Source organism: Palaemon carinicauda, chromosome 3 (genome assembly GCF_036898095.1).
Source record: "Palaemon carinicauda isolate YSFRI2023 chromosome 3, ASM3689809v2, whole genome shotgun sequence".
NCBI classification, from domain to species: domain Eukaryota; kingdom Metazoa; phylum Arthropoda; class Malacostraca; order Decapoda; family Palaemonidae; genus Palaemon; species Palaemon carinicauda.
In genome coordinates this window covers 152,193,972-152,217,324 of record NC_090727.1, presented here as the reverse complement: position 1 = coordinate 152,217,324, position 23,353 = coordinate 152,193,972, and the positions used below count along the sequence as shown (strand labels likewise).

Genomic DNA, 23,353 nt, shown 5'->3' with positions numbered 1-23,353 from the left:
CAAGCGTAGAGACCACTCCTCACGGCAGGATTCTCCTTGTCATCTATCTGTCACTCATAAATTTGAATAACGCCTTTCAAAAACAGTCAGTGTTGAAGGTTTAGGCTCATATATCCAGTATAAATCTCTATAAAAATACTATAATTCCCAGATAAAATCAAACCTTAAAATTAAATGAAAGAAAAGAATAATTTCCCCTTTTATTTAAAATAATCTTTTCAGCATCTTAAAAATAGGTGTTCAGCTTCAATCTCTCTGTTTTTCTTCTTTCTCTCTCCTTTCTTTTTCCTTGATTAACTTGTTCCTCCTCTTTTCATAACCTTTAAATTTCCTGGTGTTTACCTTCTTCTTTTTCGGGGGCCTTGGCTTGACCTTCTTCACCAGTTTGGTGAATTCCACGGCTTCTTTCTTCATCACCGACAGAGCGTCCTTTCCGTCCTGTTCGTCGCCATCCTCCCTCTGTTCCCTGAGGAGGGGCAAGAGGAGAGACCCGGTCTGCGTGGGATACTTGCCGGAGAACCCTGACCCCACCATCGGCCTGGACAGCATCTGCCTCAACTTTGCTTTCATGACCTTGTTCTCGCGTTTTGCCCGCGCGGCCATCATCGCCTGGTTCGTTTTTTCGTCTTCGTCGTCGTCATCTCTGGAATGCCGATGCTCGATTAGGTTACGTAAGTGAATACCTAAAATTGCGACTTGATTACATGATTATAAAGTAAATTAAACAGTAGAGTGATGGTATTCCCATGAAAGGTCTCGATATAGAGAAGAGCAGATTAAACTTGTTTTACGTTCGACCTTGTAAAGGGAAAATTAATTAAAAAATTATAACTACTCTATAGAATTCACAAAGACATCTTGCAGTCTTGGAATCAAAGTTAAATTGCCACTAGAGGGAAAAATTCATTAAATCACAAAGAAGTATTTCCATGGAAAATATCTGGCCTCTGGATCTCAGTCGAGAGAAGAGCTAACAGGTAAAGGAAATGTTAAATACAGACAATGCAAAGATAAAAATGTAAACCAGTACCAAATTACGAAAAAGGAGTGAATTCAGTCTAACCACATAATGAGGATTAAAAAGATCACAAGTATTAAGAAAAAGGAGTGAATTCATAGTCTAACCACATAATGAGGATTAAAAAGATCACAAGTTAAATATTAACTTTGGATCTTTATAGATTACAACTCCAACATTTCAACAACTGACATACCTGCATTGAAATACAGAATGCTCCTAACACTTTACAGTTGCTACTGTATTTAAGATACTAGAGAATGTAGGAAATCGGCGATTATGTGCTACCTTTTTATGAACACTTCTTGACCCGCTATTTTGTTATTTAGCTAAAGAAACTCCCATCTCTATAAACATGTTAATTATCAAAATATTAACAAAATTTGCAAATATCAATGGACAACTAATTGTTAACCCTTTTACCCCCAATGCTATTTAGAACTTTCCAACCCTTAACTCATAGGTGTTTTTTCTTTCAAGCACATTTTGCAATATATTTTTTTTAAATTGCTCTAACAGCCCTAATTTTCATCATAAAGAGGTCAGGTTGGTCTCATTATTTTGGAAAATGCCTGAAGTTTCTCATAAAGTTATCAAAAATATGCAAAAAAATAAAAAAAAGTTTTTCCAAGGACATACCGGTACATTCTTGGGAGTAAAGGGATGGGTTTTGTGAAACGTACAAGTACGTCCATTGGGGGTAAAAGGGTTAAAAGATTCAAAGTACTATTATTTATAATGGAAAGAAACTATTATAAATTGAGAGTAAAATAATCACCAACTGAAAAACTATATTACAGCCCCAGTACTCACGAGTCCAACAAGATATCGGCATCCCTGGCTGCTTTCTTGAACCAGTTATCTTCGGCCCTTTCTTTCCGATTCGAATGGTCCATCAGTTCCAGTTGGCGAGCAAAATCCACACGTTTCTTAACCTGCTCCATGATGTTCACCTCGACCGGGAAAGGAGGAAGATCCGTCGCACGATTCAGAGACAGACACAGCTGACGATACTTTTTGATTTCCGACGAATCGATGAAAAGAACGCTGAGCCCTTCTTGTTCGGCTCTCGCTGTCCGTCCGCTGCGGTGGATGTAAGTCTGTGGACGAGTGAAGTAGATGGAAAGGGGTTACAGTGTTCTCCATGTAAACAAAAAAAATATTCCTAAATCATGGTTTATGTGCTATATCTAAGCTCTATTCAAGATTCTGCACTTCAGAAATCTTTATTTATGAATGTATGAAACCCTCATAGCAATATACGTACAGAACAAAACCTTGTACATTGTACATTTTGGATCAACAAAATGAGAATTAAATTTTTCCCTATCCAATTTCCTACCAGTGCTTCACTTTTACCTACATCTTTAAATCACAATATATTATTGTATAATATGAAGCTTCATCTGTGGTGGATAACGGGGGAGGGTGGGCTGTGGCACCCTAGCAGTACCAGCTGAACTCGGTTGAGTACCTTGTCAGGCTGGGAGGAACGTAGAGAGTAGAGGTCCCCTTTTTGTTTTTTGTTTTACTGTTGATGTCGGCTACCCCCCAAAATTGGGGGAAGTGCCTTGGTATATGTATGTATGTTTGTATGAACAGGAATTTATAGCAAACCAGCACACTCCCAAAAATACTCTTCTTGATTTCTCAGAAAATATTAGATTCTAGAGACCCAAACTTGTACGTTTGTTTTGGACGAAGATCGACAAATCGATCGGGCCCGTAGAAATATTGCTGCACTTGGCTGGCTGGAGTGAGGGAAGTTGGCTGAAAACTATTTTGGTAAAAAGGGGCTACCTCTGGCATGGCGTAAAAACCCGTAAGTTCAAAGCCAAAACCCGTAAGTTCAAAGCCCAGAACAATGAAATAGGTTTCAATATGCTTCTCTCCTTCATTTAGTCAACTACACAGTATGGCATCAATCATCATAAACATCGACCCCACATAAAAGTGGGAAAAGATGCAGACAAAGAAGAAGAGAGCCAAACTTGTACACATTTTCCAGTGAAATGAACAAAAACTTTACATTTAATTTTCCTCGCAACTCACCTCTGCTGTTCGTGGAGTCTGATAATGAATAACATGCTGAATGTTGGGTATGTCTAGACCTCTAGCCGCGACATCCGTAGCCAAGAGCAACGCCACGGAACTGGAAGAGAACCTCTCGAGGCTCTTCAGTCGCTGTTTTTGGTGCATCGAAGCATGGAGAGACTGAAAATAAAATAGAGATAAAATTTCTTCCCCTGGACGGTGATCTTACTATGAAGTAAAGATGAAAGAGTTTCAACAGTTTGAAGGAAGAAAAGAGACAAGTATAGAGGTAAGCTAGAAGGTTAGGAAGTGGGTGCAGATAGCAGTCAAAATTATGCTACTTAGACCCTTTATCAATACCTAAAATTCACCTCAATATTCTAACAAATTATGATCATTATAAATTAATAGGTAATGTGGGTCAACAAATACATTACTTACCATGGGTTGGCACTGGAGGAAAGTAAACAGATTTTGCAATCTTCGTACGCAATCGATGCTGTTGCAAAATACCAGAGTTCGACCTGGGTACTGTTTCAAAATATAGTACAGGTAGTAGTCTTTCTCCTCCTGTAAGGAATCAAAATTTAATTAAACTAGCTATAGTGGAGATTGTTGAGATGGATGTGTGGGGTGACAAGAAGAGATAAGATACGGAATGAGGTAATTAGGGGTACCACATAGAGAACTATCAGATAAGATCCAAGAAAGTAGACTTAGGTGGTATGGTCAGGTCATGAGAAAAGATGAACAGTAGATTGGGAGGAGAGTGATGGAAATGGAGGTATAGGGAACGAGAAGGAGAGGGAGACCAAAGCGAAGGTGGGTGAACTGTATCAAAGATGACCTTCGATCAAAGGGATTAACCGGTGATGAAGTAAGTGTGGGACAGAGGTAGATGGAGAAAGCTGGTCAGAAACATTGACCCCCCCATAAATGTGGGAAAAGATGCAGACAAAGAAGAAGAAGCTATAGTGGAGATTGTTAGTGTAATCGCTATTTTTCAAGTACAGTGCGAAGATTTATCTAGAGTGACAAGTTCCCTTATTCTGGTCTTTCTCAGAGCTGACCAATAGAAATTTTCTTTATGGTAGAATATGAGGAAAGACACAGGTCAAGAAGTTAGTAGAGGTAAGTGACAGTGCCCTAGAGACTGTCCATATACAGTATACATATGATTAGCACCAAAGTCCACTCTCTACCTAAGTTAGGACTAGGGAGGGGCAGGCAATGGCTGGGGAGAAACTTGCCATACTAAAAATCTTATTCTGAGCAATTACTCATTCCTGATGAGGTGGACTTCCAATGAAAAAATTAAAACTTTCGCCTAATGTACCTTATTGAAGTTCTGACCAAATTAGCATCAATAGTTCTATAAATGTTTGGGAAATAAATTGGCTTGTCATCACAATCCAAAAAGTAAGTATTTGCCATTTTTAGTAGGGTATTTAGCTCTGAAGGATCCGAGCTTAAATACATAAACACAAACGACAAAATTGTTTAACAATCTCTTGTAATCCTTCAAGCTAAAAGGACAAGAGCTTACTTTATCACAGTTAATCCTCGATTCCGTCAGACTCTCCGCAGTTCCAAATTTCCGGGTGACGTCGACTATCTTGGGCTTGTCCTTCAAACCAATCATTTTTGCTAGCTGCTTCACTTTGATTTCTGAAGTCATTGTTACCTGAAAAAAAAAAAACAGAAATGATAAGAAAAGTCACATTACAATGCCAGATGTTTTTGTAGGAAAGAATATGGATCACTTGTGACAACCTTCTTAGACTCTTAGTCACATATATAGTCCTCTAAATAAAGACAAATGAAGTTAACTAGGAAATAGGTTATTTTGTTATTCAGAAAGATAGACTGGGCAAGAAATATAATGACAGATATAACAAAAAAAAAAAAAACACGAGGAAATAAGAGTGAAATATCCCAACAGGGTACTATACTGTACTCAATTTTTTTCATTGAGGCGCATTTGCACCGACTCAGAGCGGTACCCTTTTAGCTCGGAAAAGTTTCCTGCTATCTGATTGGTTAGAATGATCTTGTCCAACCAATCAGCGATCAGGAAACTTTTACGATCGAAAAGGGCATCCCTGCGAGTCGGTGAAAATCTGACTCACTAAAAAGAATTGACTATAGTACTAGTAGGTCACAGGTTTGTATTACAGTACTTTTTTTAGGCCAATCACTCTTTAATAAATATAAATCCTAAAGGCTAACACATTATATACATTTTCTATCTTATGGAAAGAATAACCAACCAACCTTTCCCTTCGTTTTCACGCGTCTCTTCCCCTTGTGCACGAGAGTGAGGGTTGCCGAAAATACAAAGTTCTGCCGCCTCAATCTGGCGGCTTCGTTACCGTTGATGATCTCCAGAAGTTTCTTCAACTCCTCAAAGTGACCCTGCTCGACCATGCGATCGGTTTCGTCAATGGCCAAGTACCTGTGGGTGATTTTAATGAGGATTATAGTTTCCTTACAAACACGACTGCAAGGGTGTCTATACAAAATAAAACAGAAGTACTGTACCTAACAAAGAATATCACAAGTTTCATTCAAATATAGTACTTTGCTCCAGCTTATGGCCCTTATAAATCTAATTCATTCTTTAAGCAGACTATCTTTTAGGAAAAGTTACATATTACCCTCATGAAACTCTTTTTAGGAAACATTACTATAAAAGATACTGATCATACATATCCATGGCAAAAGAATACCTAATACCGGACATAAGAGTATGACAAACGCATTACAAGAATCTACAGTAAATGACTTACTTAATATTTTCTATTTGACCGAGGTGTTCATTGCCCTGTTCAATCAGTTCCCACAACCTTCCCGGCGTTCCGACGACAATCTCCGGCCTACGGTTCAATATCCTCGTCTGTTTCTCGCTTGCCACGCCACCAATCACAACAGCCACTTTGATATTTGTGTGAACTAGCACCGATGCTAAGTGGCTTTTCACCTGTAACAAAATATCACATTTTTTTTTTTTTAGTTAATTTGTATTTTTCCTACCTATACAAATGCCAATCTTTGGTGAGAGTATGATTCCAGCAAAACTAGAATGGTCGTTGAAACTATTAACAAGGTAGTAGTAATGGTAGTTAGCGGATGGTGGTAGCATAACCTTCATTCACTTTGACCTTAACCTAGTTCTAGAGAGTGAGGTGTGCCAAATCTTCCTATGCCCAACAGTACATCCGTACTTGCTGGCGACCAAAGTCGAAATGAAGGTTACACTGACTGGTAAGTGGGCAAGGCCTGTCTGGCACCTGCCAGCTATTACTACTGTACTAACTTGTAGAGATTTAACCACCACAGCTTCAGTGATATCATGCTCTAATCAAAGGTTGGGGGTTTATAAAACACGTAAGAACAAACATAATTAATACTTGAATGATGCTGGTAAAACTATTCAAACATTTTAGCACATGAAATTGACAGTCACATAACATGAGGCAAACACCGCACAACTGTTCGAAACTAACCTGAACCGCTAATTCTCGAGTTGGGGTCACAATGAGACATCTCAGTGGCTTTCCTACACGCTGTCCAGTGTTAGGTTTGCTTTCGTCGTCTTTTAAAAAGTCAAACTTGACGTTATCGATGACTTTCACACAGCCCAGGTTCTGATCCATGTCTTCCTCATTGAACTCGCTCTCGACATCACTGCCGCTCCCTGCATCGTCATCACTTTCGTCGCCTGGGATTTCACCTCCGATATCTATGGCGTCCTCAAAATTCTCATGAGCAAACTCGTCCCCTTCATCATCACTCTCTTCACTGTCCCCGTTCTCTAACTCGGCCAAATCACCGTCAACTTCTTCGATGCCGTCTTCGACGTCTCCGTCCTCCTCGTCGGCGAAATCACCATCTTCGCTGTCATTTTCCAACGACCCTTCGCTTTCCGGGTGCTCGGACTCGTGCGCTATATCGTGGAGGATTCCATGAATGATGGGGATACCAAAGGCTAACGTTTTACCACTTCCGGTCTCAGCGGCACCAATTATGTCCATACGTCCTTTGATGGCCGCTGGTAAGACGAGTCTCTGAAATTTGGGAAAATTTTAATTCCTGAACGTAGACCCATCGGATATTTTCATCAAGGAATACCTGTATTACTTTAAGAATCAAAGTTGACTAAATTGGTTTAATTTTTCATTTAATAATCAGAAAACACTTGATTGGGAAATTGAAGGACATAGAGTAAATGTATTTTACATAAATCCATGTTTTTTACTAGTTGTTTCTTTTGATATTTATGTGTATATAAATTTTCCAAAATACCTGTATGTAAAAGTACATATCAGTAGAAAGGAATTTTATCAAGCTATACAATAAAAAGTTAAAGTCCTATATTTAGTATATTTTGTATTGAGTTGAGTTATGAAAATTGTCTAAAAATATATGCCTGGAGTTTGAGTAACTTATGAATGAGTTGCTGCTCAAATTATTAAAGTAACTACTTTTCATTAAAAACTATACATTACCTGAATTTCTGTGGGATTTGAGAAACCAAGTTCGGAAAGTGCTTTCAGAACTTCCTCAGGAACAAACAGAGAATCCCAGGCTGACATATCGACATTTTCCTTGGCTTCTTGATTGGATCCGTGAAAAGTGGCATTGTCGTAGCGAGCTTTTTTGGAAGGGGCAGGTTTGTCGGAGTTCTTCTTTCGTTTCTTATTCGGACGGTCCGACGATTCCGATTCCTCTTTTTCGACCCCGTTAGTTTCTTTCTTCTTCTTTCGTTTCTTATTTGGATGGTCCGACGGTTTCAATTCCTCTTTTTCGACCCCGTTAGTCACTGCCGCTTTTTTTCCCTCTTTCTTTGGTTTACTTGTGGCTATTTGGTTAGTCTTGAGCTCATCGGATTTCTGTTTAGCCTTCTTTTTATCTTTCTGTAAGATAAAAAAATAAATTGCAAAACTGCACAATAAATGATGGGATAAATTCTGACATGGATTATCAGGCAACAATTCAGAGTATCCGAGACATACAATGGTATGTAATCAGATTAAATATGAACACCAAAGATTATACACACGGCAATTATTACATGCAGTTGATAATGGTGACCAAGAATTCATTTGTAAGAAAAATATGGACTATAATATAATCATAGTTCCTTGCTCCATACACTGGTTTGGTCAAAATTAATTAGTGGGATGAGCTTCGAATACTATGAACTTAATCCCCATACTGTTTAAAGTACCCAGTTTCCAGAGTGGTAAAATGAAGACATTTTGTTTTGAAATCAACTCTGATTATAGATATAATAAAAGTAGATAATATACAGTTATAAACAAAACACAATGAACGATGCTTTTTATAAACACAGTAAGTCCTCATAAAAATTCTTATAAAATTAAAGGAATCGTGTAAACTGCAAATGTAGAATTTCCCATTGCAATGACAAGCTATCAAGTCTTAAAGATTTCAATACACTAATTAATTTATATTCCAAAATACTGTACTGTAATACAGATAATAATGAATTCATGTTCCAAAGTAGTGAACTGTAATACAGTACAGTATTACTACACATCCACATATATATACATGAATCAAAATATTATCTACAAGACATTTATGAAGCTGTCCCTAATAAATTCAATACATTAACTATAAGGATAACCAAATAACATTGCAATTAGATAAGCTAAGAATATATGTTGCTTTTAGGGCAGTCTTTTACTATCTGTATTCACTCACCAAAGTTTGAATGACTTACCTTTTTTATGATTTTGCCATCCTTCCAAATTTCTCTCTTGATTTTCCCTTGCTTAGTCATAGACATGAATGTACAGGATGACAACTCCTCAAAGCTGACGAGTCCTTCGAATTCATCGCCACACTTCACGGGCGTCGAAAGTAGCGTATTTTCGGCGGCAAGTTTCTGTTTCTTGGTTTTTTTGCCCATTTTGTTATTTCTCTGACTGTCTGGAAAAGGGAAATGACAATTTTAATATATACTGTATATTGTTTTATATATTATTAACCACAGAAATATAATAATTCACCTTCGAAAGGCTAGTTTTAAAAGAAGAGTGCTCATAAAAAACCCAAGAAAAAAGTTGAGTAGGAAACAGAGAAACTATCAAATAATTAACAAGAGTGAATATATAGTATTATTATTATTACTAGCCAAGCTGCAACCCTAATTGGAAAAGCAAGATGCTACAAGCCCAAGGGCTCCAATAAGGAAAAATAGCCCAGTGAGGAAAGGAAATAAGGAAATAAATGATAACAAATTAACAATAAATCATTCTAAAAACAGTAACGTCAAATAGATATGTCATATATAAACTATCAACGCCAAAAACATATAAATCATAAAAAATATCTTAAATTTTTAAAGTAATTTGTAATTTTCTTAATTATCCAAACCTGACACCTCTAATAAGAATATATATATATAAATATATATATATATATATATATATATATATATATATATATATATATATATATATATATATATATATATATATATATATATATATAAACTAACTCAAGCAGGCTTACTATGAGACTTCTTACTAGCTATTTTACTACCAGACTTCCAACTAGAGGGTGAATGTAAGTCTTTGGAACAGGCCCAAAACTTTTTTATTATATGTCAAACCGATTTTCATTATGGAAAAAATGTAGTTTATCGGGAGCCTTTGTAGGGTGACGGCCAGATCCCGTAGAAAACGGGAATATTCTGAACTGTGGCTGTCGTTCTAAAAACGATTTTGGCGGGAGAAGCTAACTTAAAAAAACCCACCTAACCTATGCTAGAAGCCGTATCCTTACCCAGGGGGGCTGTGCCCCCCGACCCCCCCTTACACAACATTTTCCTTACCTACGAGTACGATGGGAGAGGCTAACTTAAAAAACCCACCTAACCTATGCTAAAAGCCGTGTCCTTACCCAGGGGGGCTGCGCCCCCCCCCGGACCCCCCCTTACACAACATATTTAAGATCCGTAGACCATTTCCAAACGTTTTTATTCTATACAAGATAACAGTCGGAGCGATAATAAACAAATTAGGACGATTGGCCATAGCGCTACAAACTACCTTTTATCGTCTGAAATACGAGAAGTTAGTTTTACGATTATCAAAATATCATGATTTGGTGTCAAGTGTACCTTGCCAGGAGTGAAGCCAATAAGAAAGCAAACACAGGGTTCATTCATTCTTAGGGTAAGTTGAGAATACGGCAGTCTAAAGACGGACGGTCGGCAAGTACATAAGAATACGGCCCCTAGATTAGGTTAAGTGGTCTTCTAGTGTTTGTTTCCCTTTTAAAATGTGGTTTCTCGTACATAACACTTCAAATGTTACACTGGGTCTGTCCCAACAAACGACAAAGGCTCCAATCACAGAAACTAAATTATAACGAGTTACGGAATTTCTAACTTCCTTTCCTCACTGAGCTATTTTTCCCTGTTAGAGCCCTTGGGCTTATAGCATCTTGCTTTTCCAACTAGGGTTGTAGCTTGGATAGTAATAATAATAATAATAATAAGGATGTGAGTTAGTCCAGCACACCTACAGTAACCCTAAGGTAAGGTATTCCGGGCCTATAATTATCTATAGATCATTTAAATATAAAATATAAAATATAAAAAAACATATTATTACCTTAATAGAATCTGCTTGTAAATTTTTTATTGCACAATTAGATGTTAAACAAGATGAAATATTCCACTATAAATATAAAACCGAAACTTGGTACCAGACGACACGTGACTTTTGTTTACATTTTTCAATGTTCTTCTTCTTCTTGAGAAAGTAGTAGTAGTGATATAAAAGAGTCTTTGTAACTGCTCTTTTATTGGGTCAATAGCTGATATTATTATTATTATTATTACTATCCAAGCTACAACCCTAATTGGAAAAGCAAGATGCTATAAGCCCAGGGGCTCTAATAGGGAAAAATAGCCCAGTGAGGAAAGGAAATAAATAACTGAAGAGAACAAATTAACAATAAATCATTCTAAAAAAAGTAATGTCAAAAGAGATATATCATATATAAACTATTAACAACGTCAACAACAAAAATGTCATATATAAACTATAAAAAGACTTATGTCCGGCTGGTCAACAAAAAAGCATTTTCTCCAACTTTGAACTTTTGAAGTTCTACTTATTCAACAACCCGATTAGGAAGATCATTCCACAACTTGGTAAAGGCATATGGCCAGTAGAGATTAGATTTTAATGTAAAAAAACGTATACTTTTTTTATTAGATGATACACTTTTAGTTAAATAGATAGCTATTCTCGTTTAATTTCATGGAAAAACTCTTTTTGGTGTTGGTATGCAAATGGAGTGAAGATTGAATTTGCTGCAAATTATATGAGTTACTACCACAAGAATTGTGTCTGTATAGATGCTTACAGTGACCAGTGATGCAAATATAGAGAAAATTAAATGATTCTGCATTGAGTGGATAAATGAAGCTAAATTTGCGATGGATAAAACGGGAAGATATTAATCAAAATGAAAATCTCAAAAGTGGAGGAAGAACCACAGAATAGAAACTGCCTAATAAGAGAACACGAAAAAATTATAATCTTGCAAAGAGGGTGTTTGGGTGGATGGATGGAGTGAAGAAAGCTCTGGGTGATAGGAGGATAGAGAGGCAAGAGAGCATGCTAGAAATAGGAATGAATGGCGAGCGATTGTGACGCAGTTCCGGTAGGCCCTGCTGCTTCCTCCGGTGCCTTAGATGACCGCGGAGGTAGCAGCAGTAGAGGATTCAGCATTATGAAGCTTCATCTGTGGTGGATAACGGGGGAGAATGGGCTGTGGCACCCTAGCAGTACCAGCTGAACTCGGTTGAGTCCCTTGTCCGGCTGGGAGGAACGTGGAGAGTAGAGGTCCCCTTTTTGTTTTTGATTCATTTGTTGATGTTGTCTAACCACCAAAATTGGGGGAAGTGCCTTGGTATATGGATGGATGGATCTTTATGATGAAGAAGACAAGACTGTTAGAATTATCTGCATGACCATATATATTCTTAGGGGTTCTGGTAGCCTATTAAAAACGTCCTGCCCTTTAATCTATTGTTTAAGGGTTCGAGATTGGCTCATGGTCGATAGTCTCATAATGTCTGCAACCTTACCACCCTTTTGAGTTTAGGTAGAGCCTATGTGTCTATCTGCTGAGTCATCAGCAGCCATTGCCTTGCTCTCCCTGGCCCTAGCTTGATGGAAAGGGGGTTTAGGTACAGATCATATATGTGGTCAGTTTCTAGGGCATTGTCCTGTCAATTGCCTTATACTCTGATATATTTCTCATTTTCTATTAAACCTTGTTAAGTCTTAAATGTATCATCCAAATTTCCCTAAAATACTTTCAAGTACAAATATATTTTATAATCAGATATGATCAATAAACTGTTAAATAAATTATAGTTTCCCACTAAAAAGATTTTTGTCGTTTTCTCTTTCTTAAAATACTCAGGAAACACGTGAATTTGTTCAGAAGAATATTTTAACAACGTAAAACAGCTGGTTTCTACACTTCACTGGTATATATATCGACTAAATGCTAAATGGTGTACATAAAAATCTATTTTAAAAGTCAATTTTATTCCAGCTAGTCTATTGAAGGATTACTATAATATATCTTTGAGAAAATGCAATGTTTCTAAGTAATAAAAATTAAAATGAACGAGGCGCATGGTGGAAGTCTCTGAGTGGTTGAAACAATTTGAGAAAATTTGTCCCTAAATAGGGAAATTTTAGCAGTCGTGTTCCAAGAGTTAATTTATTCATATTCTAAACCCTAGTGTATTCATCTTCATAAATACAATGATGGAAAGTAAATATATACTATGTTATATTTGTAGAAGAGGTGGCAATATATCATTGTTAAAGAATATTAGGAGAGAATATATCTGATTTAGGGATATTTTAGTGCTTGTCTAGGGAAGTTTTTGACACCTGAAGGCGACGGACAATCATTCTAGGTACAGACACCAAGCGAGGCGGACGTGTAATTTAACTAGTGCTGTGAAATATAAAGGGGCTAGGTAAGAAGTCACCCTTTTTGGGTTTATTTTCTTAATTTTCTCGCCGATTTTTAATTAATTGAAGCGCTTGAGATGTAAAATAACTATCTATTTTACTGCAATATTCTTAAATTGACGAATTAACCATTAGATTGTTTCTTTACCACGTGTTAATTTCCGAGATTTTCCGCCATTGTTTTTTCGTGTTCCAAGTGCTTGGTCTCTGTGCTTTATCGATATAAAACCATTGGGTTAAAACTATATTTCCACTTGGTATTGGAGGCAAATTTATATGAATTTCATCAAATTAAGCTGCTTTTGGTGATGAAATAACGTTAGACTAATAATTTGTGCATTTTTTTTCTTACAAAATTCTAAGTACGTATGTGAATTTTAGGTGATAAGTGGACGATAATTGAGGTATAGCTTTGAGTACCTATATAGCTTATAGTATAGAGAGAGAACGCTTTTTTATATTTTACTGTATTACAGGGTAATACAGTAAAACTTTACCGGAACCTCTAGGTTAGGTTAGGTGGGTTTGTTAGTTTCTGTACCCTTTTTTGTATCTTTTTATATATTGTGTAAAGGGTATGTGGAAAAATGCTTTAAAATACACATGATATTACCGTAGCATTGTTAACGTTAGCAATGCCACCCTAACGTTGGTAACATTGGTAACGTTACTAATGTTAACTTTCGCAGTACATACGTGAGTGAAGTGACACAGAATTTGAATGTCATTATATTTAAACATTTTAACAAAATATATATAATAAAAGACATTATATTTAAACATAACAGGAAATATGTTTTCCTGTATAAAATAACGTGATTTAACCGGTTTTCACCATCATTTCATCCATAATAACAGCAACCAGTTCAGCTACTTAAAATTAGTCGAATTGGTTGTTCTGTTTGCGGTTGAAATGAAGGTCAAATTCGGTCAAATCACGATATTTACTACAGGAAAATATATTTTGTTTGATATGAGAATCTGTTATACAGTAAAACTTTGCCGTATTTTCTTCGTATAGAATTTATAACTTTAAAATCTCCCATAGAATTTTAATAACCATTCTAAGAGTATTGAAATAGTTACTGGTTCATTTATGCTTACACTTAAGTACATACGCCCTTCTTAAACACGTAAAATTATAAGTTCTACTTATATCTAAGACTTTGAAAACTGCAAGTTCAAATAATTTTGTCTCTAACATTATATTAATTTTTTAAGACAGAAAGGTAATACTGTATTGTTAATGAGTTGATTTTTAGGAAAAACAGCATTAATTAACATTAAAAAAGACAAAATAACCACACTGTGTTTAGTTATGACTCCGAGACCAGCCCAAACAAATGTAGAGAAGTGGGTTCAATTGTTAAGTAGTTAAGGGAAGTAATATTTACTTTTTATTACATCCTGATTGGCTTCATGAAACTAACACACGTAAAAATTGATGCCTTAATATACTCAAACCAGTGTATACAAGATGTCAAAAATTACTGCTAAATATTTAGATTCAATCATACCCACCCCCTCCCCTATCCTAACTGCAATTCATCAGTTTCGGGTATTTGTAGGAGATTGTGGTCCCCCCACCTCTAGTGCATGAATACTACCTCGCCCCCTACCCTAGGGACTTGGAAAGACAGTAGTTATACGTCTGGGAGATATTTGAGGTTAATTATTAATCCGGGAAATTGATATTAAATACAATGTCCCTCAACTTCTTCATATTAGGCTTGGCTATATTATTCATACCATATTAATCTCCATAACGTTGAATATGTATGCGTGGGTGTAAATAGAAATTTAGGGAGGGGGGTACACGCTGTAAAGAGGCCCACTCCCCAATACCCTAGTGAAAGTCAGAAAAGGGTTATTTTTTTAAAAGTATATTTTACACATTATAGTTTTATCCTGCTTTGAAGACACTCCTTTCTTAGAGACCCTAATATCTTTTAGGGTTTCCTTCGTTATTCTGTGGGGATTAAATATAAAGTTATAATCATGACAACTGTTATTCCAGTGAAATTTCTGGTTAGATTTAAGCAAGAGAATGAATTTGTAAATTTATTACACGCAAGAATGGGGAAGTATTGAATAGATGTTCAGTGCTGATTCAATATTGGATTAGTGAATAAACATCATTTATATAATTTATTTCCTGTCACACCAGCAGCTCGGTCTCCCCTTCCCTTGGGTAGGGGAGAGGGAGTAGTCAAGCCGAACCGGGCGTTGTAGTTAGGAGAGAGGGAGGTGGTAGTATAGGTTGAATGTGTGCGGGTATGTGTTTGTTAGTGCATAACTAAATATTTAGAATTAATTTTTATGGCTCGTGTACACGTGTGTATACAGTATACTGTATATTCATTTATGTATATTAAATATATTACATATTACAAACCACTGAAAATTCTGAAATCTCTCTCAAACCTTTATCCAACGAGTCATTAATGTTTTAATTTTCTTTCCAGACAAGGGGCCGTTACAAAGTCTATGGTCATTTTGATTAAAGTCATTTCTGTACATCCATTGATTCAATATAACTCAAGTTATCTCTGAAAATGAGTCAAGTTTTTGAGTCCTTCGAAATTTTTCCCAAGTTTTTTTTTTTAATCATAAATTATTTAGTATGTTAAATCCAGAAAGATTCTATCGTTAACGTAGAATTTAAGGAATATTCTTTAACAAAACAATGGTATTACGATCATTTTAAAAGATTGTTTTGAACTAAAAGGTTTTTTTTATAGAATTTTTTTCCTATAATAGATTTCTTTGCTTACCAAATCGTAACCTACTAGAGCGCGGTTTTAATTTCATTTTTCTGTCTAAATACAGCTTGATGTAATTTTGTATTTTTTTAATTAAATTGACATTTCAAACCATATTTAAGACAAATGGTAAATTTAAAATCCTTAATTAATAAGTAAAAATTAATTGTATTTAAATCCAGAGTGATAAGGGTAGTTAATCGTATTAAATTAGATAAATTAGTAATTAACTGGCAGTTTGTAAAATAGATCTCCAAATTGTATTCATTTGATTTTCCAAAGTCGCAGTATGGCTTTTAATAATAATAATAAACTTGGGTTATATCGAGTCTACTTTGGTTGGATGTATAGATTTGACTTTAATATTGATAACAACTTCTTGTTGTTATAACCTAAGTCCCACTCCTTGAAAAATGAGAAAAAAAAACTTTTTGAGGTAAGTTTATGAATTTTGAACTCTTAATTCATATTTCATCTGAAAAAACTATGTTCCCTTACAATTGCTGAAGAAAATTTATATTTTCAATATTAATCTTACCCGATAATCATGTAGCTGTCAACTCCGTTGCCCGACAGAATTCTACGGAAGGGATACGCCAGCGATCGCTATACAAGAGGGGGGTGTACTCACAAGCGCCACCTGTGGCCAGGTACTGCAGTACTTCTTGTTGACACCACCTCAATTTTTCCTCTGTCGTGCTTCCGGCAAGACGTTCATGGATACGCTTATAATTTTGGAGTCTTGTTCATGGTTTTTGGTGAAGTATTGCTCTAAGATTTCAGCTTTCGCTATTCAGGAAGTTTTATTATTAGCTTAGCTAGCTTTTGGAATTAATTTGATTAATTTTGGTGACGAAGAGAGTATGAACTCTTTCACTTTTAAATGGCCGACCCTTCCCTTAGACGGAAGTGTTGGTGTCTAAGAGAGTATAGACTCTCTTTCTTAATTTTGCTTAACAAAAGTTATAGATTTATTTTATATCTCTCCGCCTTTTATAGGCCTCTTCGATTAACTTCCTTTTATTATAAACTTATTAATTTTTATATTTGTTTATATTCGACCTTTCCTAATAGTAGGCGGTCTTTTCTTGGTACCGAAGTTAATTAACATTGAGCCCGTCATTTCGGTTTTACCTGTTAACATATTATGCTATTTTAATGTTTTTGAAAGAATTTCTTTGATAGTCTCGTACTGTTTTCAAAGTTGAACTAACGTTTTGTTTTGTCTCTGCAGTTGTTGACGTTCAGAACGTTCAACTTGCGCTCTATCGTTACGATAGAGAGAGAATTTTCACGGTGTCACGTTGCAGTAAGAGTAACCGTTTCTAGCGTTTTGTTCTTTCTTTCTTAGCTTAATGGTTTTAATTCTAATAAAGGAACTTTTTATTTGGGAAATCTTTCAGTTTTTTTCCTTTAACAATAATATGTTTTAACGATATATATGATTGGGCTCTTCTCTCAGGTTCTAAGTCAAGAGAGAGAGAGAGAGAGAGATAGAGACGGAGGGAGAGAGAGCTGGATAAACGTTTCGTTCAAGCGAGTAACGTTGTTATCGTTTTTGCTCTTCTCCCTAGTCTCTTTAGGGGAAGAAGGTAAACGTTTCTAGAGTTTTATTCTTGTTCTCAAGCTTTATGCGGTGAGAGATTTTAAACGTAGTTTATTTGATCTAGTGTTTAGTCTCTTTCCAGCCACTGAATTATTTATCTTTCATTAGATTTTTCTGTTACATTGTAATTCTGTTTTCGCAATTACTAACTTTTAAGGAAGGATAGAATTGCGTGTTTCAGGTACAAACCACTTAAAGTTTCGAGTTCAGTGAAATAAGTGCAAACAGAAAATCAAAAGTGATAAGTGATTAGCGCAAAGTGTGTCAGTGTTGTGCGTGAGGGTACTTCTGTGCATGCCAGTCGTCCTCCCAGTCCGGGACCTCTTGCAAGCTCCCAAGCCCAGGGGAGAAGCAATGTCGAAGGGCAAAAGGGTTCGGCAGGCCTTGATCGGCGCACAGAAGTATCCTCGGTGGTTGCGGGCGTGTCTTACAGAGACCGTCACTCCCACCTGCAGACGATTGAGCCCTTATTTTGCTCGTCTGCAGAAGAAATTTCGAGGAGAAAACGCTGGACTCAGGTCTCAAGACCTCTTAAACGTAGAGTCCAGACTTCTAGAGTTCAACAACCCGGATGCAGTCATTGGGTTAGCTCTGACTCTCCGCAGTCATCAGGTGACTGCACACCTCCTAAGAGAGGTAAGGCGATGCCTCAACAGACCTCATCTTCTGTTAAGGCTTTGCCTCAACAGACCTTATCGTCTGTTGATCCCAAGATGACTTTGCTGCAGTCCATGCAGTCGCAGCTTGCGGTCTTAATGCGTGAGTTTCAGGCTGAGAAGGTTACACATCCTCCTGCGAGCGCTCCGCCTCACCGCAGTCCAGTCTGCCAGGCGTACGAAGTTGAGGTTCCTCAAGCTACCTTACCGCGTTCGGAGTTGCCAGTTACCAGCGTTGTGCAGCAACCTCAACCTTCCTTAAGGCAACCTCAACAATGGGAGCAGGAGTCTTATGCCTTGAGGCAAGATTTTCTTGCAGTTAGACCATCTTTGAGGCGACAACCTCTTGAGGTACGACAACCTCTACCATCCTTGAGGCAGCCACCTCAGCTCTCGCAGCTGCTACCTCAACTTTCCTCAAGGCGAGAGCCTCAACTCTTGAGGCTAGCTCCTCAGGAACCTCAACTCGTGAGACAGGAACTGCGTTCTGCGCAGCCGCTACCTCAACTCTCGCAGCTCACACCTCAAGAACCTCAACTCGTGAGTCAAGAGCCTCTCTCTGCGCAGCCACCTCAACCCTTGAGGCAAGCGCAACTTTTGAGGCAGGAACCTCATGCTATGAGTCAGACACCTCAACGCATGCATCTGCCACTTTCTCCTCAACTTGAGCCTCTTCCCATTCAACTTTGAAATAACAAATGACAATAATAACACCTCATTACTTTCATAACTTGCATTTGTAATCGTATACATATATGCCTACACAAACATTATGATAATGGAGGTTATTCGTATTACTTAAATAAAAAAATATATATGTATTCCTTGCAATATATTTTTATCAAAATCGCAAAATATGGCAAAAATATCTTCAAAACAAAAATGAATCATGAGTTATGAATGTAATGTAAATATTATTTTGATATTAAAACCCCATGCAAGCATGCATGAAGTAATGCAGTGTTGCCAACAGGGCGAGTTTCCCTTTCCTGAGGTGAAGTAGATTATAGTACATTTAGTGCAGCTTAATTCTACTATTATCATGCCGGCTATCAAATTCATCAACAAAACAGTCTAAGTCAATTCCCTCGGCACGTGCACTTTCAATGGACAGTAATACGATATTACTCAATCTAGCACTGGTCATGGAATTTCTGAGAAATGTTACACGTCATGCAACATGCTCTGCTTACCTTACAGCATGCTCTGCATACAGCATGCTCTGCATTCCTTACCGCATGCTTCTCAGTCACACATCTTTGGTTGTTGCCAACTCACTAGACTGTCAAGCAGTTTCATAACGTTGCCTTCTAGTCTGCTGCTTTTGCACCAGTGAAACCCTCACTGAGAGAACTTAGCTTTTCTCGGATATGGTCCCTGTAGATGAGAAAGTGCTTTTCTCCCTCCTTCTGATATTCCCTTGAGGACTCTGTCATTTGGAGAGGAGCCTTTAGCTGCGTAGCCTCCTATGGACTTTTATTTAAGCATAACATGCTTCCAGGGAAGGTAATGGTTCCACTTCAGTCGCTAACCCCGTCTGTTACCACACCTGCTCCCATAGACCTTGAGCTGTGTTGCAAGACATGCAGTCCAAGCTTAGTCCTTGTTAGAGGATTTTTTGTTTACGGAGTCAGTGTGTCACTGGGAAGACGTTCAACAACCAGCAGAAGTGACTTGTTGTGACGCAGTGCGGCAACCTCAGCAACCCGATAAGGAGTTGTCTGTACGACCCAGACAGTCTAGACAGCTTCGGGTTGTCACTGTACTTCCTCGCTTCCCCATGGTTGACAGTTCACAGACTGTGCAGCAGTACCATGATCTTGTGTCCGGCTCCGTCAGACGACTGGCTCTTAAGAGCTCCCACAAGTCGTCGCTGTCTGGAGATTCTCAGATGGACTATGGATCTGACCAAGGAACTGGGCCTCCTGGTCAATTTTGAGGAGTCTCAGCTCGTCCCATCCCAGACCATTGTCTACCTGGGTATGGATCTTCAGAGTCGAGCTTTTCGGGCTTTTCCGTCGGCCTCAAGGATCTTCCAAGCCCTAGAATGCATCCAGAGCATGCTGAGAAGGAACCGATGCTCAGTCAGGTAGTGGATGAGTCTAACAGGGACACTTTCATCGCTGGCCCTGTTCATCGTGTTAGGGAGACTCCACCTCCCCCCCCTTCAGTATCATCTAGCTGCTCACTGGATAAAGGACATGACGCTAGAGACGGTCTCAGTTCCTGTTTCCGAAGAGAGGAGGTCTTCTCTCGCGTGGTGTAAGAACAGCTTTCTTCTCAAGGAAGTCTACCTTTGGCTGTTCAGAAACCCGACCGCCGTCTCCTCTCGGACGCATCAGACACGGGCTGGGGTGCGACTTTGGACGGACAGGAATGCTCGGGAACATGGAATCAGGAGCAAAGGACACTTCACATCAATTGCAAGGAGTTATTGGCGGTTCTTCTGGCCTTGATAAACTTCAAGTCCCTCCAGCTTAACAAGGTGGTGGAGGTGGACTCTGACAACACCACAGCCCTGGCTTACATCTTCAAGCAGGGAGGGACTCTTTCGTGGAAGTTGTTCTAGATCGCAAGGGACCTCCTCATCTGGTCTAAAGATCGAAAGCTCACGCTGGTAACGGGGTTCATTCAGGGCGGTATGAATGTCATGGCAGATCGCCTCAGCCGGAAGGGTCAGGTCATCCCCACAGAGTGGACCCTTCACAAGAATGTTTGCAGCAGACTTTGGGCCCTGTGGGGTCAGCCAACCATAGATCTGTTCGCTACTTCGATAACTTAGAGACTCCTGTTGTATTGTTCTCCGATTCCAGACCCAGCAGCAGTTCACGTGGATGCTTTTCTGCTGGATTGGTCCCATCTCGACCTGTATGCATTCCCGCCGTTCAAGATTGTCAACAGGGTACTTCAGAAGTTCTCCTCTCGCAAAGGGACACGGCTGACGTTGGTTGGCTCCGCTCTGGCCCGCGAGAGAATGGTTCATAGAGGTACTGCAATGGCTGGTCGACATTCCCAGGACTCTTCCTCTAGGAGTGAACCTTCTACGTCAACCTCACGTAAAGAAGGTACACCCAAACCTCCACGCTCTTCGTCTGACTGCCTTCAGACTTTCGAAAGACTCTCAAGAGCTAGGGGCTTTTCGAAGGAGGCAGCCAGAGCGATTGCCAGAGCAAGGAGAACATCCACTCTCAGAATCTATCAGTCTCAAGGGGAAGTCTTCCGTAGCTGGTACAAGACCAATGCAGTTTCCTCAACCAGTACCACTGTAACCCAGATTGCTGACTTCCTGTTACATCTAAGGAAAGTAAGATCCCTTTCAGCTCCTACGATCAAGGGTTACAGAAGTATGTTGGCAGCGGTTTTCCGCCACAGAGGCTTGGATCTTTCCACCAACAAAGATCTACAGGACCTCCCTAGGTCTTTTGAGACCTCAAAGGAACGTCGGTTGTCCACTCCAGGCTGGAATCTAGACGTGGTCCTAAGGTTCCTTATGTCATCAAGATTCGAACCTCTCCAATCAGCCTCTTTTTAGGACCTCACATTAAAAACTCTTTTCCTCGTGTGCTTGACTACAGCTAAAAGAGTAAGTGAGATCCACGACTTCAGCAGGATCATTGTTTTCACATCTGAAACGGCTACATGTTCCTTGCAGCTCGGTTTTTTGCTAAACGAGCTTCCTTCACGTCCTTGGCCTAAGTCGTTCGAGATCCCAAGCCTGTCCAACTTGGTGGGGAATGAACTGGAGAGAGTACTTTGCCCAGTTAGAGCTCTTAGGTACTATCTAAAAGGTCTTAACCTTTACGAGGACAATCAGAAGCCTTATGGTGTGCTATCAAGAAACTTTCTTTTCCAAGGTCTAAGAACTCAGTTTCTTACTATTCAGGCTTCTGATTAGGGAAGCACATTCTCATCTGAAGGAAGAAGACCTTGCTTTGCTGAAGGTAAGGACACATGAAGTGGGAGCTGTGGCTACTTCAGTGGCCTTCAAACAGAACCGTTCTCTGCAGAGTGTTATGGATGCAACCTATTGGAGAAGCAAGTCAGTGTTCGCATCATTCTATCTCAAAGATGTCCAGTCTCTTTACGAGTACTGCTACACCCTGGGACCATTCGTAGCAACGAATGCAGTAGTAGGCGAGGGCTCAGCCACTACATTCCCATAATCCCATAACCTTTTAACCTTTCTCTTGAATACTTTTTATGGATTGTACGGTCGGCTAAGAAGCCTTCCACATCCTTGTTGATTTGGCGGGTGGTCAATTCTTTCTTGAGAAGCGCCGAGGTTAAAGGTTGTGATGAGGTCCTTTAGTATGGGTTGCAGCCCTTGATACTTCAGCACCTTAGAGTTGTTCAGCCTCCTAAGAGGAACGCTGCGCTCAGTAAGGAAGACGAACTTATTTAAGGCAGAGTAATGGCTCAAGTCGACTTCCTTACCAGGTACTTATAATTTCATTGTTATTTTGAATAACTGATAATATGAAATACGGGATACTTAGCTTCTTGATATACATGTACACTGGTTTTCACCCACCTCCCTGGGTGTGAATCAGCTACATGATTATCGGGTAAGATTAATATTGAAAAATGTTATTTTCATTAGTAAAATAAATTTTTGAATATACTTACCCGATAATCATGATTTAATTGACCCACCCTTCCTCCCCATAGAACCAGTGGACCGAGGAAAAATTGAGGTGGTGTCAACAAGAAGTACTGCAATACCTGGCCACAGGTGGCGCTTGTGAGTACACCCCCCTCTTGTATAGCGATCGCTGGCGTATCCCTTCCGTAGAATTCTGTCGGGCAACGGAGTTGACAGCTACATGATTATCGGGTAAGTATATTCAAAAATTTATTTTACTAATGAAAATAACATAATTTGCTGTTCTGTACCTTTAATGTTTAATGAAAACATAATGAGAGATCATATTTTGGAAAATGATTGAGTTTGAACTTTGGCAGGTATCTGGTACCCTCTGCAAATCAAAATTGCCTTCAACGATACTGGAGGCACCTTCCACAGGTGGACCTTACCTATATGGAATGGCCCACTGCTGGAATAACCCGCAAGAAGACCAACTCACTACTGGAACAACCCACAAGAGGACCAACCTGCAAGAGGACCCAACCCACCACTGGAACAACCCACAAAGAGGATCAACTCACTACTGGATCTAACCACAAGGTATCTGGTAAGCTAGACATCGGGCCATTGTTCTCTAGTCTTGGGTAGA

At 38.7% G+C, this 23,353-nt stretch overlaps 1 protein-coding gene and 1 long non-coding RNA gene across 3 annotated transcripts; one reads left to right on the top strand and one right to left on the bottom strand.

Moving 5' to 3' along the window:
* Window positions 1–188: 188 nt before the first annotated feature.
* LOC137638659 (ATP-dependent RNA helicase DDX24) lies at window positions 189–10,827 on the bottom strand. 2 transcript variants are annotated; one of them, XM_068370939.1, is made up of 12 exons: window positions 10,702–10,827; window positions 8,802–9,010; window positions 7,810–7,968; window positions 7,561–7,743; window positions 6,559–7,119; window positions 5,842–6,032; window positions 5,327–5,507; window positions 4,599–4,736; window positions 3,494–3,622; window positions 3,071–3,232; window positions 1,832–2,118; window positions 189–643 (listed from the first exon to the last, which is right to left on the bottom strand). In XM_068370939.1, exons 2-12 carry the CDS (start codon window positions 8,988–8,990, stop codon window positions 247–249), a joined length of 2,577 nt encoding a protein of 858 aa, XP_068227040.1. In that variant the 5' UTR covers window positions 8,991–9,010; window positions 10,702–10,827; the 3' UTR covers window positions 189–246. The 2 variants fall into 2 exon arrangements, with proteins under 2 accessions (XP_068227040.1, XP_068227039.1); XM_068370938.1 differs by having other exon boundaries at window positions 7,561–7,968.
* A 2,217-nt stretch (window positions 10,828–13,044) lies between these two features.
* Window positions 13,045–23,264, top strand: LOC137637963 (uncharacterized). The gene is made up of 3 exons (XR_011043831.1): window positions 13,045–13,100; window positions 15,561–16,293; window positions 23,082–23,264. It is a non-coding gene; the product is annotated as an uncharacterized lncRNA (long non-coding RNA).
* Window positions 23,265–23,353: the final 89 nt, after the last annotated feature.